General features: G+C 50.0%; 1 protein-coding gene across 1 annotated transcript; it reads left to right on the forward strand.

Annotated features, from left to right (window-relative positions):
* Nucleotides 1-4217: 4217 nt before the first annotated feature.
* PLA2G2D (phospholipase A2 group IID) lies at nt 4218-13785 on the forward strand. Its single transcript, XM_081055095.1, has 4 exons — nt 4218-4430; nt 9385-9529; nt 10242-10348; nt 11971-13785. Exons 1-4 carry the CDS (start codon nt 4391-4393, stop codon nt 12123-12125), a joined length of 447 nt encoding a protein of 148 aa, XP_080911221.1. The 5' UTR covers nt 4218-4390; the 3' UTR covers nt 12126-13785.
* The last annotated feature ends 4914 nt before the right edge of the window (nt 13786-18699 follow it).

An 18699-nucleotide genomic window follows, 5' to 3' on the forward strand; every position in this document is an offset into this window, starting at 1 on the left:
CTCACACCATACACAAAAGTTCATTCAAAATGGAAGACAGATGTAAATCTTAGAGTTAAAACTATAAAACTCTTAGAAGAAAACAAAAAAGTAAATCTTTGTGATCTTGAGTTAAGTAGTGGTTTCTTAGATACTACAACAAAAGCACAAGTGAGCTCCTCAAAGAAGATAAATTGAATTTCATCAAAATTAAAAACTTTTCCCTGCAACCTATCCTATCAAGAAAATGAAAAGACAACCCACATAATGGGAGAAAATATGTGCAAACCATGTCTTATAAGGGACTTATATCCAGAATATATAAAGAACTCTTACAACTCAACAATAAAAATATAATAGCCCCGTTTAAAAATAGGCAAAGGGTGGGGGGTGGCCGGTTGCTCAGTGGTTAGAGTGCAGTGCTCCCTCATGGGCCAGTGAGCTGCGCCCTCCACAACTAGATTGAAAACAATGACTTGACATGGAACTGATGGGCTCTGGAAAAACACACTGTTCCCCAATACTCCCCCCCCACCCACAAAATCTTTTTTTAAATAGGCAAAGGATTTGCATAGACATTTCTTCAAAGAAGACAAATGGCCGATAAACACATGAAAAGATGCTCAACATCATTAATCGTTAGGAAAATGCAAATCAAAGCCACGAGATACCGTTTCACATCCATTAGAATGGCTATAACAAAAAAAGACAAATGATAACTAGTGTTGGTGATGATGTGGAGAAATTGGAAGCTTCGTACATTGCTGGAAACAGAACAGCAGCAACAGCCATGAAGCCCTCTTAGCAACCCCACCCAGTCACCACCCCCGTCAGCGGGTAACCACTGTCCTGATTTGTAAAAGCACAAATTAGTTTGACTGTGTTGGAAGGTCATATGAACAGTCTCTCTCACAATCTCTATCCCTTAGTGTCAGCTTTTGTTCATTCAGCATTGCGAGTGAGATTTTTCCATGTTGTTGTGCGTAGTTGTGGCTGGTCGAGGTGTCATCACGGAGTGAATATACTACGTGTCCATTCTGCAATAGACAGACATTTGGGTGGTCTCCAGTTTAATCCACTTGCTTTGGTCCTGCCTTGGTGCAGCTGAAGAAAAGTGGGTCACACTCCCACAAAGGAATCTCAGGTTTCTCCCTCCCTTCTCTTCCCCTGCCAGGGCCTATCAGACTTGAAGCTCGAAGCCCCTGGGGAAACCCAGCTCCTTTTATTTTCCTCTTATCCCGCAAATGTGCAGTAATTCTGAGCTTCTGGCAGTTTCACTGTGGATGAAATCTAGGCTGGGGAACCATCCTGGTAAATGAAGCTTTGCAGGGAAGGATGGGTGGAGGGGAGGGCTCTGGCTACTGGCTGAGAGGACATACTCTCACTCACGGGGTATCTCTTAGGAGACGGGGGTCATCCTTCTTCTCTTCTGCAGTGAGGTTGGGGGCAACAGGCTTCCAGGCTCTGCCAGCTCTTCTTATTTCCACCTCCGTATATGCTGGGAGGACAAGAACATACAGCAGAGCTCCTGAGTACAAAGATTTGTGTGTGAAATGGGAATTAGGGCAGTACCCACTTACATTTACTATGTGGGACAACTTAGAACATTGCCCAGCATATGGTAAGGGCAGATTTGGCAGACCTGTGTTCTAACCCATACTGTGCCCTGTAGCTGCTGTGTGATCCTGGACAAGTTTCTAATCTCTCTGAGCTCCAGTTTTCTCACCTGTAACATGGGCACAGCAGTATCTCTCTTATGGTGTGGTTGTGAAAATGAAATAACAACCCTGTGCCTAACACACAGTAGAGGCTCAGAGGATGGTATCTCTTCTCTGTTGAATGTGCACCCCAGCAGCTAAGCCCTCTCCTGCTCCTTTCTATCCACCTAGAGATCATGATGCATTGTGGCCTGACCCTCCCATCAAGTGTTTCTCCTACTGTTCCTAGGGAAGTAAAAACCCAGACTTGCTGGCAAGTCTCAAGAAACCACCAGGCCCAATGAGAATTCATATGCTGCTTTTAGAGGCAGAAGGAGGGTCTTTCTAAATTCTCACGGACTTCAGGGAAAGGAACAGTCTTAAAAACCATTCTGTCTTCTGACCCAGCAGTTTCAGTTCTGGAAATCTACTGTAAAGAAGCCACCCTTTAAAAATAGATGAAGCTTTATCATCAGAATGTTATCTGAACAATGAGCAGTGGTGACTTTAAAGTCATAATGAGAAAAAAAAGAACAATTGATCGAAACAGACCCAGAAATGACCCCAAAAATAGAATTAGTAGATACAGACATTAAAGCAGCTATTATAACTATATATGTGTGAGAAGAGAAAGGAAAGCTTGAGCATGTTAAATAGAAACAGAGAAGATACAAAAAAGACCCAAATCAAATTTCTCGAGAGAACAAAATACACTGTCTGAGATCAAAGACACAGTAGATAGGATTAACAACAGATTAGACAACACATAAGAATAGATTATTCATTCTGTTTATAACATGCAGTGATGGTATGGATGAAGAAGATGATGATGGCTGGAGTAACTATAACTAACACTTACTGATCTCTCACTATGGACCAAACTCTTCATGTCTTCTCTCGTTTAATCCCCACAAGAAGCCTATGAAATGTCATCACCCCATTATATCTGGAGAAAACAGAAGACACGTTGTCTACCACCTTGCTCCCGGTGAAGCAACTGGAACATTGGAAAGGCCAGCCGTCATCCAGGCAGTCTGGGTTTCATTCCCACCTCCCCTCCTCTTCACCTTCACGTGATGCTGTGTCCCACCTCGTGGTCGCCATGATGGCGTTCTCTCCATGCGTGAGGCTTGGTGCCGTGTGCTCTTCCCATGTGGTCTGTAAATCCCGCAGCAATGAGAGGAGGGAGAGACTGTTGTCCCTGTCTTGTCCCTATTCTGCAAATGCAGAAACCAAGGCTCATGGAGGTGAAGTGATTTGCCTAGCGTCCCACAGCTGGTAAGAGAAGGAGCCGGAGTTTGAACCAGGTCCCTCTGATCCCAAACCCACCTCTCAGAGGTGCCCGGGGCCTATGGCGGGGTCCGGAATACCTGTTTTTAAGGCTTCTTTCCAGCGTCAATATCATGTCTTCTCTCGCACGAGGGAAAAGTGTTCTGGAATCAGAGGGCTTGTGGTCCTGGCTATGTTTTCTCCTGAGTAAATGATGCCAGATTGGAGGAAGCTGGGATTCTGGCAGGTAGTAGCCACAGGCCCCAGCAGGAGCCCAGATCTAGGGTAGAAGGGGATGACTACACAGCACACCTGGGAGAAGCGTGTCAAAGAATATGCCAGAGACCCATTGCCTGCTGTTTAATTATTTTGTGTACAGATTGTTCGCTCACGTATGAAGTGATCACTTAGTGATGGAGTCAAGGAACAAAGGAAAAATTAAATTTAGAAGAGAGTTGAGAGAGAGAGAGAGAGAACAACTACCAGCAGTGACTCTTGCTGGCACATTTTTTGGGTGAACTGGTTAGCTGGCGGCAGCAAAGTGGTCTGCCTGGGTTCTGTGTCCAGCAATCAAATGGGCATCAAAGAAAACAGTTTCTGCCATCAATGGAGTCTCCATTAAGCCTTGAAAGGTGGTCAGCGGAGCCTTTGTGGCAGACCATCTCTTTGTGATGCCTTCATGCGTCCTGCCATCAGCACCCCACCCTAGTTAGGCTGAGTACACACCATTTGCCTCGTTAGGATTCTCATAGGTGAACTGGGGCAGACCTGCCAGTTGTTAGCACACACCAATTGCCTTCAAATTGTGCATGTCGCTTTGACTCACCAAGTCCGCTTTAGGACTGGATCCTACAGCAACAATTCTGGACACGAACTGAGATTTTAGCTTCCAGGATTTCTTTCACTGCACCACTGTCTGGTCTGGAATAGTAAAACATTGGAAACAATCCATATGCCCATCAAAAGGGGATTCGTTAAATGAATGGCACAGCCGTATGATGGAATACGAGGCTGCCTTTCACAAATTATTGCAGAAGACTATTTAATGACATAGAAATGTTGAAGTTATATTGGTAAGTGTAGAGACAGGCTACAAAGTACTACCAAGGACCATGGATAACACTTCCCTAATTGGGGTAGGGAAAAGTGTGGATTTTAAATTTCTTCTTACTGTTTATGTTTTCCAAATCTTCTACACTGAAAGTGTGTTTCTTTTGCAATCAAAACGTTTATAAAAAAATATTAAAAATAAAAAAACTGAACTTTCCCAGTGCCAGAAAAGAGGAAACAGAAGGAGCACGAGTGGCCTCCACGAGACCTAGAGCTGGAGCTGCAGCTGGACGGGGCAGAGTCGAGCTCAGCTGGGCAGGGGTGCGTCTTATATAAGGGGCTGCCTGCATGAAGGGGACTTCCCACAGCTGCTTCCACTGCTCTGGGCTGGGATCATGGAACTTCTTCTGCTGTGCGTGCTGGTGGTGTTTGCTGGTGAGTGGGGACAGGACCATGGTGTTTGCTGGAAGGGACGGAGGGATGCGGGTAGGCCCTCTATCTCTTTCCTAGACTGAGCTGCTACTCTGATCCCTACTGCCCTGGTCCCTCAGTTCCCCACCCTCTGCCTCTTGCAGGGAGCCATCAGTGGCTCCCAGTGCCCTAGAACAGTGGCTTTGGCCATAGCTCTGGGGGGGGCCAAGTTGTGTGGCATGCTTCTAGACTGCTATGAAAGTCAGAAACTAAAGGTTGAAAGTTCAGAACACAGGGGCCTGCTGAGCTGACAGCTATGGAACTTTGGGCACAAATTACAGAAATGGATCTCCCCACCTCACCCTGCTCCCCTCGTCCCCTTGACCGAATAATAATCATTTATGTAGACACAACACTATATACTTTTAGAACCCTTTTACCATCATCTCCTTGAACTTGGGAAGAGTGTTCTTTTGACCGTTGGTGGGAGATGCGTAGTTTCCATTCGATCTCTAGCAGATGAAATATAAAAATGTGGTTGCTAGCAAATTGGTAGTTTTGTTTCTTGACCATCTCAAAATATGTGACTTTAGAAAGGATGCATTTTTATATGTCGTTTTTTATATGTCATATGTTATCTTGGGACTCACATTCTTGAGGGGAACACACCTCCAGGGTTACAGCAAAAACCATTAGAAAAATTGCAATCAAGCTGCAGAAATTCATCTCTCATATGTAAAGAGGCAGTACAGTGCAGAGAAAATACACAGATGAACCTGATTCAAACACTGGCCTCACCCTCTCCTGGCAGTTTGACCTTGGCCAAGCCACCCTATCTCTCTCTATCCTCATCTGTAAAGTGGGCACAATAGTACCCTCTTCATAGGGTTGTTAGGACTCGAATGAGAAAATATATACCATGTTTAGCAAGTGTAAGGAACAGTAAGCCAGCAATAACATAAGACACAGCACATTGGTCTCAATGTTGCCTCCCGCTGCTGTGGGGAACGAGGGCCTCCATGGCAGATAATGATGGAGAAAGCTACCAAGACAGGAATTACCGACAAGCTAAGCCAGTTCTCCAAAGCCCTCATAGCCACAGATTGAACAATTTCCCAGGGCTGGGCTCACCTCACTGTAAAACTAAGAAATGGGACCCCCCAGAGGCATTCTGAATCAAAGCTGAATTTATGGCTTGCCTGGCAAGGAAGACATGCATCATTCAAGTGTTGGTTTGTGTGTGTATTACTAAGCTGAAATAGAAAAGGCTAGATTCAGGGCAGAAAGAGGTACACCAAAAAGGCAAGATGCCGAGTTCAGGTCCCTGGTTGGCCCCCAAGGTGGACGGTCACTCTACAGTGGGTGGCCTTTGGGTTCCTTATTACTGAACCCGGGATTCCAGAAGGGCTGTGGTCACTCATTAGCTGGGTCAGAGCTTACAACGTCTGCACAGCTAGAACCTCCATGTCAAACAGGAGTGGCAACGTGGATTCTCACACATTGAGGGGACACAACAGGTCTTCAAGTACCAGATACTACCCATTCCTTTTAGCTGTAGTCCAGGGCCACCTGCCTGTGAGCTTACCCTCGGTCCACTGCATGAGTCCCTCCCAACTCCCCTCTCCACCCCCAACCTTCCCCAGTGTAGGGCTCACCCCTGGTTTACTATTGAATTCATTTGCTTGAGGAATTTCCATTATAACATCATTTACCTGGGGGTGTGGGAGCTCTATTATTAGGGTCACTGTCACGCAGGGGACCCTGCTCGCTGCGCCATTTGTCGTGCAGGGTCTCAGCTCCCACTCCCCGCCCAAGAACGCAGGACACGGTAAGGCCAAAAAGGAACACCCACGGAGCCATAGATAGGGGAATCAAACCAATATATTCTCGCTGGCGGCTGGGCTGGAGACACAGGAAGCAGGATCTACATAATCTGCCTAACAGCAGTCTGTGCTTGCCAGCCACCATCCTCTTGCTAGCCCCCATTCTCCTCTGCTAGCGTAGCCACAGCCGTTATATTAGTGGCCAATGGCCTACGGGTTACAGCTGACGGCCAACTAGCCACAGCTGCTGGCATCTGATCACAGTTGATGGCCATTTACTACCCGAGCCAGCACCTTTCTATGTGAGGCCGAGAGCCTGGAAACTGTTTTTTGGGGTTTTGTCCACACACTCCACCCCTACAGGGTCTCGCCTCACAATCTACGCAACAAGCGTCTTCTGCGAGGGGCCCTGTGCAAGGAGCCTGGAGGTGAATGCACTATCCTGAACACAGCCAGGCTCTCTGGGCACAGCCAGGGTTTCTCAGGGCACCACCACAGTACTTCTGGGCACAGCCAGACTTCCTGGGCTTCTTAGGGTACCACCTGTTTCCCCGGGCACAGCCAGGTTTTCTCAGGGGACCACCACAGTACTTCTGGTCACAGCCAGACTTCCTGGGCTTCTTAGGGTACCACCTGTCTCCCCGGGCACAGCCAGAGTTTCTCAGGGCACTGCCACTCTCTCTGGACACAGCCAGACTTCCTGGACTCAGCCAGGGCCTCTCAGGACATTGCCACTCTCTCTGGACACAGCCAGACTTCCTGGACACAGCCAGGGCCTCAGGGCACTGCCACTCTCTCTGGGCACAGCCAGACTTCCTGGTCTCAGCCAGGGCTCTCAGGGCACTGCCACTCTCTCTCTGGGCCTCTCGGGGTACTGTGCTGGAACAACAGCGGCTCACATCAAGGTGCTTACATATTATCAATGGCGGCCAGTCAAGACACAAAAGCTACATAATCTCGCCAGTCCCACTACATGGTGGTATGTTCCCAAACAGTCAAGCGTCCATTAAATTAGGGATGGAAGGCAATTCCCCATAGTCCATAGTCATTCGCCAGGGCTGTCCTGGGGGTGAGGGATGACCTTGACCTCACCCTCATCTCCCATGGAGGACTCAGCAAGCGTTTCCTCCTGGGACTAAAAGTCCTGCATCCGGGCTGCCTCAGCAAGCAGTTCCCAGCCCACAGGGCGGCAACAACCTTCGCTTTCTCCGCTTTCTCCGGCCTCTGCTGGTTGGGGAACCATCCACATCTTTCCACCCCTCCACGGGAATCGAGCTCTCCGGCAGCTGCTCCTCCTGGTCTTCCTCAGACTGAGTTTTCTTACGCACAAACTGCTCCACTGCCCTTCGGAAAGCTTTGGCCAGCACCGTATCCTGCCGACTACGCCATGTGTCACGCAGGGGACCCTGCTCGCTGCGCCATTTGTCGTGCAGGGTCTCAGCTCCCACTCCCCGCCCAAGAACGCAGGACACGGTAAGGCCAAAAAGGAACACCCACGGAGCCATAGATAGGGGAATCAAACCAATATATTCTCGCTGGCGGCTAGGCTGGAGACACAGGAAGCAGGATCTACATAATCTGCCTAACAGCAGTCTGCGCTTGCCAGCCACCATCCTCTTGCTAGCCCCCATTCTCCTCTGCTAGCGTAGCCACAGCCGTTATATTAGTGGCCAATGGCCTACGGGTTACAGCTGACGGCCAACTAGCCACAGCTGCTGGCATCTGATCACAGTTGATGGCCATTTACTACCCGAGCCAGCACCTTTCTATGTGAGGCCGAGAGCCTGGAAACTGTTTTTTGGGGTTTTGTCCACACAGTCACCCAAAGGGGCCCCCCCAGCCCAGCCGCCCTGAGATTCTGAGGTCCATCTGTGTTCTTGAATCACCTGTTGAGGTTGCTCTCATGTCCTTTTCAGTCCCCTTCTTATTTTGTCTGTTTCTTCCAAACGCTCCCCTGAATTCACTGACTTAATGTATTTCATTTCTCCTAGCTCATCATCACGCATTCCTCTCTCCCAATAAAATAAAATCCCCTTATGATCAATTCTAACCAGAAGCTATTCTGACTGAAATGAAAAATATCCCTGAAAATCATTGATTTCTGAATCACACTGCCTCCCAGAAGAGCCAGGTCTCCTCTTTAATATGTGGATGATTTCTCTCCTGCAGGTGGTGTTGGGGTGGGGGAGTGTAGGAAGCAGTGTGAGTCTTCCTGTTATGAAATGGTGTGGGGACAGAGCCCCAGAAAGCAGTTTCCAGGCTCTCGGCCTCACATAGAAAGGTGCTGGCTCGGGTAGTAAATGGCCATCAACTGTGATCAGATGGCCATCAGCTGTGGCTAGTTGGCCATCAGCTGTAACCCGTGAGCCATTGGCCACTAATATAATTGCTGTGGCTATGCTAGCAGAAAAAATGGGGGCTCGCAAGAGCAGATTGCAAAGAGGCGGATGCCGCCGGCGAGAATATAGTGATATGACTCCCCTACTTATGGTTCGGTGGGTGTTCCTTTTTGGCCTAGCCACATCCTGCGTTCTTATGTGGGGAGCAGGAGCTGAGACCCCGCCGGACGCCCCGCATGACAAATGGCGCAGTGAGCAGGGTCCCCTGAGTGACAAATGGGATCTCAATGCCCAGGGACAGAGTGTAGAACCAAACTGCCTTGGGTTTCAATCCTGGCTCCTCCATTGACCAGCTCCTGTTACCTGGAGCAAGTTACTGAGCCTCAGGCGGCTCACCTCTAAACTGGGGGTTAAAAGTAGTTAACTAATGTTGGTTTTGTAGTTTTCATAAATATACCACAATTGTGTAAGATGAGAACAACACGAGAGGAAAGTGGGTGAGGGGTGTAAGAGAACTCTCTGTACGATCTTTGCAACTTTTTTTGTACATCGAGGATAAACCAAAAGAGAAAGTTTATTTACAAAAGACAATAGTATTTATCTCCTAGGATGCATGGAGTCAAAACAATTACTATGTGAAAAGACCCATAGTAAGCACTCACTCACCATCACGATATTTTTAATAGCCATAGTAGTGGTTGTCATTTCATTATCCAAGGTCATTGGTTTGGTGCATGTGGAGTAGAGGGGCCAGGCCTGGGGTCCGCTGACCTCCCTGGAGACTCATGTCCTCTCCTGTTGTCCTCTGCTTGGCAGGTGTGACTCCAACCCAGGGCGGGATTATGAACCTGAACAAGATGGTCAAACAAGTGACCGGGAAGACACCCTTCACCTCCTATTGGCCCTACGGCTGTCACTGTGGACTTGGTGGCAAAGGCCCACCCATAGATGCCACGGACTGGTAACCCCTTCCTAGGCCCACAGGTGGCAGTCCTGTCCTGCCGCCACCCCAGGACTCCTTCTTTCCCCTCCATCCATTTATTCATTCTGTGAATTCATTTTGTACTATGTGCTGGGGACTCTGCTGAGCTCCCATACAGACCCAGCCCTCCTGGAGCTTCCCTTCTAGAAGGTTCCCCAGAGTCTCTGAAGGCCCCCCTTGCACTCCCAACCCCTAATCTAGTCACAATACCCACACACACTTCCACTGCCATTTTTGCAGTGTTTTTTAAAAGTCCCACCTCTTTTTGCCATTATCTCATTTGATCTTCACCACAATCCTGGGAACTGAACAGAGAAGAGATGAGAGCCAGCCAGGCCCAGGTCACTTCCCTGCTCCACTACTTACAGGCTGTGTGACCTTGAGCAAGTGATTTGACCTCCCTGAGTCTCAGTTTTCTCATCTGTGAAATGGGGATAATACTAGTACCACGTCATGGGTGGTAGAGAAGATGAAGAGAGAATTCATAGAAGGAGCTGGTGCCTGGAATCTAAGAAGCACTCGATAAGCGTTAGCTAGCTCGACCATAAAGAAGACTAGAGCCCTGCAGGCCTTGACTCTTCTAAGTGTGGCGCTTTGGTTCTCCTCAGGGGCAGGGGCTGCCAGAGACCCGACTTGGCTAAGGACCTGTGCAGCTGTGCTCCCTGCCCCACCTCCGGTCCTTTCGCTCCAGGTGCTGCCATGCCCATGACTGTTGCTATCGTCACCTGAAGCTCCACCATTGCCGTTTCCACGCGGACCATTACACCTACAACTTTGCGGAGGGGGATGTCCTGTGCTGTGAGTGCCTGGGCCTCGGGGTTGGAGTGGAGACGGAGGGAGGGAATTCTGGCACTCACCGTCTTCACATGCTGTGCGGTGACACAGACGCTGGTCGCCCTCTGTGTTTCTCTGGCCTTCACATGCTGTGCCCTCTGTGTTTCTCTGTGTGCCCTGTGTGTTTCTCTGGCATCCGGTGGCAATAGCTGGGCTGTGGGGGAGGGGCAGGAATGGGTGTGGTCCAACCAGGGTTTGGCTTCTTTTCTTTTTTCTTTCAAACTTTTATTTATTTAAGTGTGTTTTTCCAGGACACATCAGCTCCAAGTCAAGTAGTTGTTTCAGTCTAGTTGTAGAGGGGGCAGCTGACCCTGGCCTGTGCGGGGATCGAACCAGCAACCCTGGTGTTAACGAGCATTGTGCTCTAACCACCTGAGCTAACCGGCTGCCCCAGGGTTTGGCTTCTTCAGGCTCTGGAAGGCTGGCACACCTCCGCTTAGATCCCAGACCCACCTCTGACCAGCTGTGTAACCTAGAACACGTTGCTCAACCTCTGAACCTCAATATCCTCATCTGTAACCTGAGGATGTTCACAGTATCCCACCCCAGAGAGTTAATTCAAGAACTAAAACGAGAGCCGACAGAATGAGCCTCACGGATGCCTGCTGCAGAGTGCTTGCTCGATAAATTACATGGGCTACCGATATTATTGTTATTGCCCTCATCACTACTGATCCTCCGAGGGGGGAGCTGTACCCTGATCAGACAAGGAAACTGAGACTAGAGTGAAGAAGCGTGTGCCTGGGGTCACACACAGCTGCAAGTGGTAGAGGCTCGGTTGGATTCCCAGTTACCTGGCCCTGGGTTCAGGCACGGAGAAAGGTGGCAGGTCCCAGGGCTGGCAGTCGGATAGGAGCCTCACGGCACTCCCTGTGAATTGAGGGCTTAATAGCAACAATAACAACTATAATAGCCAACATTTACTGAGCACTTACTATGTGCTGAGTGCTTTTCCTCCCTAGTTGAATTCTCACAACAGCCCCCTGACGCAGCATCTTATCATCGTCTCCATTGTATTACAGATACTAAAACAGAAGCACCGTGGTCCCTCCTGCCTCAGTCTTTGCACATGCTGTTCCATCTGCCTGGAACAGTCCCCCTCCTCCACCCTGGCTTTCCACAGAGAGAGCAGACCCTTCTGATCTCAGCTCAAATGGCTCTCATCCCACTGTTTCACCGTCTTATAGCCCCTGCATCATTGCTTCCTTCCATGTAGCACAGTTGGTGCTATTCATTTCTGTGTTTCTTAAATATTTGCTGCCTCTGCCACAGAGTGTGACCCTCACGGGTCTGCTATGTTCAGTCCTGTGTCCCCAGGGCCTGCCATACGATAGGTGCTCAATTGTTCATAGAATGGATGAATGAATGAATGAACGAACAAATAAATAAATAAATGCCCAATGCCACACAGTGAGGTGGGAGGTCATGGGGCATGCCCAAGGTCACGTACCGAGAGCCACAGTAGCTGGGAAGGCTGAGCGAGGATGGCACTGCCGTCAGAGGCTCCCTCCAGGGACCCTAGGCCCCCCAGTGGCTCTGTCTCAGGAAGGGACAAACACTGAGCTCCGCCCTCTCACACCCCACAGCTGACAAGGGGAGCTGGTGTGAGCAGCAGCTGTGCGCCTGTGACAAGGAGGTGGCCTTCTGCCTGCAGCGTAACCTGGGCACCCACAACAAGACTCTGCGTTATATCCGTCTCTTCTCGAGGTCCCGCTGCAGTGGCCAGACCCCTATGTGCTAGGAGAAACCTGCCCCGGCTGTCCTGCTGTCCTGTCTTTGGAAGTCCCACAGGATTTCTGACACCCCCACCCCAGTAATAGCTAACCCCCTGAACCAGCCAGGCTCTTTTAACACACTCGCAGAAAGAGGGAGGGTCTCAGTCTCTCCCCAGCCACCCATCTTGCCTCTTGGATCTTTTAAGTCTTCCCAACTGAGGCAATAGCTGTCCCCTCAGAGGGTGGATTGAGTTCTTAGGAAAATCCAAGGACAGGGAGCCCCCAGAGATGGTGTTTGGGCCAAACCAGCAGGCGTTGGGGGTGGGGGCCTAGGGACCAAGGTGTGGCAGGCTCTCTCTGCCACTGCCACTCACTCCCCAGGCCTCCCGCCCCAGTCTCACCGCTCCGAGACCCTGTCCAAGCTGCAGTGGAGTGGCCTCTCTGTGGGGCAGTATTGATCTTTCTGTCCTTGTGACTCTGCTTCTTAAAACCCCGAGGCCCCCACTGCCCTAGGATAGGAGTTTGGGACCTACACTATCTGGTGCAATGTCCCTCTCCCACTAGGCTCGGAGGTCCTGGTGGGCAAGGCACATGCCTGTCCTGGACTCATTTGCATCGCTGGTGACAAAGCAGTGCCAAGAAGGGGCTCTGTAAATACCTCTCGAGTGAAATGCTAGACGAAGCCTCTGTGCCTCTTGCTCCAGTCTCCCAAGCACACGCCACCTGTCCTCCAGGCACTCTTTCTTTCCCTGATTCCAGCTGTCTGCTCAGGCTGGGCTTCCTACACAAAGGTTCTACCTGTCATCTCCAGGTGGCTAAGCCCTCCCCAGTCTCCCCAGGGTCCAAGGGTTACTTCCTACAGAACTCTCCCCTGGCTGATGCCTCCCCAAGGCCTCACTCCCTCCTCCAAACTCCAAATCCTTTATAGCACTTCATGGGTCTGCAATTTACCAAAGCTTATCTGGAGTGATACGTCCTTGTCTGGACTTCTCTGATCGCCCCCAACTAGACTGGAGCTTCCGGAGGATGGAGGCCGTCTGTCTCATCTTTGTTTCGTCTGCTCCCCCACATAATAGGTACTCGATTAATGCTTACGGATCAAATGAGGCCGTAATGGATAGATGGAAGTTGTGGCGGGTGTTGTTGGTGCCCCACCCATAGCCCCTCCTGGCCCAGTCCCTCAGCCCCCAACTAAGCCATGTGTTGGCTGTGAAGTGCTCACCTCCATCATCCATCACCCTTCCATCACCCATCCATCCATCTGATGCATCCCAACAGAACTTCCTGTTGGCTAGAGATCAGGTTCTGCAAAAGGACACCCAATGGGGAAGGGGCAGGAGGGACATTGAACACTTGCAGTGCCCAGTCACCCTCATTCTCTTTAGGACTGCCCTTGTCTGCTGGGAGCTACATGGCCCACCCCCAAACCCCTACCCTGCCTACTTCTAACCAATGACTAGGGCGTACAGTCCATGCAGGGAATAATTGCCACCCCCTGCCTCTGTGCAGGACAATCTGGGTGGCACCTTGCATGCCCCAGAGCTCCTCCTGAGATCAGGCTGAGGGTAGACATCAACATCTGGAACCACCTCTGCTTGCTTTGTCCCCTGGCCTGTCCTGTTTTCCTTGTTTCCTCACAGGTTTCTCCTGAGAGCACTCCCTCAATAAATCTTTTACTTACATGAGAATCATTGTCTGAGGCTTGGCTTCTAGGGAAACTGACTTTGGATGGATGGATGGATGGATGGATGGATGGATGGATGGATGGATGGATAATGGATGGATGGATGAATAATGGATGGATGGATGGATGATGGATGGATGGATGGATGGATGATGGATGGATGATGGATGGATGGATTGGTAATGGATAGATTATTTTTCCTTATAAGGATCCACAATCTGTTATTTATATGAGATTAGCCGTGTCTCCAGCAACAGGGTTGGAGCACCTGGAGTCACCCACACCCTCCAGTCTGTGACACACATATGTGAATCAGCTGATGGTGCAGCTTCCCTTCTATTATACATGAGGTACAGAGGCTTATGCAAGGCAGCAACATAGGAATCAAGAACTATGGGTGCTGAGTTCAAATTCCAATTATACCACTGACTAGTCATGTGACCTTAGATAAGGAATCTCACTCAGCTTCCTTGCGTGGGATGTGCAAATGAAATGAAGAAGAAAATTAGATGAGATCAGTGTGTTAAACAAGGTTAATACATGTTAAGCTCTTAGCAAGATGCCTGACATGGTCATCCCTCTTTAAATGATAACTGTAATATTATTGCTGTTGTCGTTACGTAGTGACTAAATCTGGTCACCTCCAAGATAAATTGGGAGAAAATAGTTCATCAATGTTCCCCTCTTCCCACCCAATTCCTCTCTCCCTTCTAAACGACTGTGCAAACTGTCAATTAAATCTTGATTCATGACGTCCATTTACTCAAGATACATAGTTAGGAGCGAGCAATTTTACTTATCCATCAGCGCTCCCATGTTCTAGGCTCTGTGACTTTGACAATATCAGGGTTGGCAGGTATGGGCATTTCTTCTCATCTTAAAAATAAGCAACCTGAGGCCCAGAATTGGGCCTGAAGTCCCATGACCATCAAAAGCAGAGCCAGGATCCCACCCCAGACTCTTCCCACTCTGCTCCCTGACACCCCATCCCATTTGTACTGGTCAAGAAAATGCCAGCCGAAAATTCTGACTCAATGGGCTTGAACAATGAGGACATTTATGCCCTCACATGACAAGAAGTCCAGGGGAAAGGTGGCTCATTAGTGGCTTCATGATGCCATCAGCCCCTGGTTTCTCTCCTGCTCTTGGCTGGCCACCCTCACTGTGTTGGTTTTGCTTTCCAGGTGGCCCCTCCCAACTCCAAGATGGCAGCCACGATGCAGACCTCAAGCCAGGACATGATAACATCCAGCAGAGAAAATGCTGCCTCTTCTGTGTCTCTTTTTAATAAGCCCTACCCCCACCACCTAGCAGACCTCCCCCTCAGGACTGGCCACTCTTAACCATGGTGGCCCAATGGGATTACCCTGATTGGTTTAGATTCCTCAGGATTTATTAACCCCTAAGAGGGGCAGGGTCAATATCTCAGAGGGACCGGTAGCTGCTGGAATGGGGGCTGTTGGGGTTGCTGATAGGATTGTTGGGTGGACAAGCCTAAAGCTGGTCAGCAGCAGGTAGAGCTCCCCTCTAAGAGCCAAACATCTAGTGTGGGCCCCAGTGATCACGTAGGTATCCATAGTATCTGTTGAATGAATGAATGAGTCGCAGGTTGGTAAAGACATGGGACTTTGGACCAAGAGGTGGGAGGCCACGACTGAGTCCCTGAAGGAAGGGGAGATCCGCCCTCCCTGTGAGTTCTCATTCTGTGCCAATTTCCGATTACTGGAATTGGATAAGAAGTGCAAAGGAAGGAGAGACTCAGAGGTACCTTGTGTTCTCCACCCCCATCTCTCACATACCCCAGGATGTAGGAGGCAGATAGAATGACACAGTCACTGAGCTTCCTGTTCCCTTGAGGTCGGGTTCTGCAAAAGGACATCTAACCAAAGGGACACCCAGCGGAGGAGGGGCAGAAGGGACATTGAACACTTGTGGTGCCCGTTAGGCGCAGCCGGAGGAATGGGTCTCAGGAGACCAAGATTGTTAGAATTTGGGCTGCGGGCAGTCAGGCTAGAGCAGAGGGAAGAGATCATAATCTCCCCCAGCAAAGAGGGGTGTGGAGTTTTATAGGAGGCGGTAAAGGAGGCTGTTCCCCCCTTCAATGGCAAAGGGTTTCAGGGCAGGACCAAGCCCTCCAGCTCCGCACCCTGGCCCAGACGCACAGGCCCGCTGATCACAGGCCCGTAGGAGATAAAACAAGACAGGATCAAGACTAGATGGCTTTTAAGATAAGGTTTCTGCTCCCGACCTAAATATGGCTTAACAGTGCCCACTCACCCACTCCTCTCACCCCCTTGGGGCACTGGTATTGTCACCTGCATTTTCCAGCTGCAGAAACTGAAACTCAAGGATGAGTCACTGACTGATAAGTAGCAGGGCTGGGATTCGAACCCAGGTCTGTCTGGCTGCAGGCCCATGATCTCACCCTACCTCCCACACTCTTCACTGGGATAGTTGGTGACTCAGCCCTGGGTGCCCCTTAGGGGGGGACTAGCCACACCCAGAGATGGGAGGGTAAGGTTGGGTGTGTTAAGGCAGGAAACCTGGGGAAAGGGGTAGGGAGTAATAAGAGACCGATCATTAATTCTGGTGCTCACATAGAGCCCTCCCATTTAGAGCACTTTGTCGCGCACAGAGCCCCTTCCCACCATTGGCTGGCCCAATCCTCAGGTCAGGTCACCTGGATCCAGGGTTCCGTCTCTAGGGTGCAGGGGCCCAGCTCAGGGGCCTCACGGGCCTATGTTGCCAGCCCAATCCCCAGGCTCCCTCCACACGTCCTCCCCCTCACTGTGATGTGCGCATGGGCTGGGACTCCTGTCCCCTCCAACCCCCCCACGGGCCACCCGCCTCATCTCAGTGCCTCTTGAGGGGTAATGGGGGCATTCACACTTGGAGTCTTTGCATTCTGTTCACTACTGAGTTCAGCTGAGAGTCGACCTGACCCTAGAGCAGCCCAGACAACCCAGAGTCAGGATCTGACTGGCTCTCTCTAGCTTGGGATCCTGTTTTATTTGTTGTTGTTGTTGTTGTTGTTTTCTACCTAAAGTAAAGAAGAGATTTTAAAACAATTTGTGAAAACTCGAAGCTGAGAAGGCCAGCCAAGGGATTCCTCCCTGTTCTCTCTCTGCTTTAGATTCCTGGCCACGCCTTGCCCACCTTGGGGCCACTCCTGGAAGGTATTTCCCTGGGCTCTTTGCAAAACTGGCCTCTGTCATCTAGAGCTCAGCGGACAGTCACTCCCTTAGGAAAACAACCCTGCCCTCCCAACCTGAAGCAACCCCCTCCCACCTTTACTTACTCGCCTTCTCCTAGCCTTATTCTAATTCTCTGCTTTGTGCGTTCTGATGCTTTTCTTCATCTTTACTCATTCAGCCATTTGTTTATCTCACTCCAGCACTTAACCAGAATGTAAACACTCCAGATGCAGGGACCACAACATCCCCAGAACCCAGAACAAACCAGAAGTACATGAAATATTGTTGAATGAATGAATGAATGAATGAATGAGGATTGATAGGAAAGCTCATCCTATTTCTCTCAACTGGATTGCTTCCCGCCTGTGTGACCTTGGGCTAGTGGTTTTACTTCTCTGATTTGTGATTGGTTAGTTGGGGTGATAACACCTACCTGTTGGGATCATTTATGAGTCCCATGAACAGGAATTTTTCACCAAACTATTTTGTCTTTCTTGATGAGCGCTTCCATTGGTGAAAAGTTTAGGACAGAGTGGAAGGGGTGGATGTGCAGATTGGAAAGGGGGCATGTTTTATCACCTCCCAGGCCCCTCCCTCAGGACTGAAGGTCATGCTGCAGGCTACCTGCCTCTGCTGGAGGCCCCTCCAGGGGCCCTGCTGGGCTGGGCGGCTGTCCCTTCCCCTGGAGTATCTACTCCTGAAATGAGTCTGCTGCTGGTCTTGGCTCTGCTGCTGGCTGATTGTGGTAAGAGCCCTTTTACTGGGCCCAAACACCATGGGTCTGGGAACCACAGAGCAAAAGGAAGAGAAAATAATTCATCCGGGGTGGCTTATGGCTTCCTAAGAGGGAGAAGGGAAAATGCCATTTTCTGGGTTTCTCCTGTGCTAAGAACCTTACAAACATTTTCTCATTTACACCTCACTGCTCATCGCCCTGCCAGGTGGGTATACCAACCTTATTTTACAGATAAGGAAACAGGCGCTGATAAGAAATATCTCTGGGCCAGCCCGGTGGCTCAGGCGGTTGGAGTTCTGTGCTCCTAACTCTGAAGGTTGCCAGTTCGATTCCCACATGGGCCAGTGGGCTGTCAACCACAAAGTTGTCGCTCCCACAAGGGATGGTGGGCTCCTCACTCTGTAACTAAGACTGAACACGGCACCTTGAGCTGAGCTGCCGCTGAGCTCCCAGATGGCTCAGTTGATTGGAGCGCGTCCTCTCAACCACAAGGTTGCTGGTTCGACTCCCACAAGGGATGGTGGGCTGCGCCCCCTGCAACTAACAACGGCAAATGGACCTGGAGCTGAGCTGCGCCCTCCACAACTACGATTGAAAGGACAACAGCTTGACTTGGAAAAACTCCTGGAGTACACACTGTTCCCCAATAAAGTCCTGTTCCCCTTCAAAAAACAAAAAAAGAAAGAAATATCTCGACTGAGGAAACTCTCTCAGTGAGAAGTAAAACCATGCTGAACCCTGCGTTCTGGTGCCACCCTCTGCAGTCCCCATGGGGCACTCCCTCGAAATCAGTGGTTCTGAGGCATCACAATACCCGGGGGAATTTGTTTAAAGTGCAGTGCTAGGGCCCCACACTCAGAGGGTCTGATTCTGTAGGTCTGGGGTGGGGCCCAGGAACCAGCTTTTTTAACAAGCACTACTAGAGATTCTAATGCGTTTGGCCAAGGATCTCGCTCCAAAACCTTGCAGGCTGCCTGTCCTCTGTC

This window comes from Rhinolophus hipposideros (genome assembly GCF_964194185.1).
Source record: "Rhinolophus hipposideros genome assembly, chromosome: 8".
NCBI lineage: Eukaryota > Metazoa > Chordata > Mammalia > Chiroptera > Rhinolophidae > Rhinolophus > Rhinolophus hipposideros.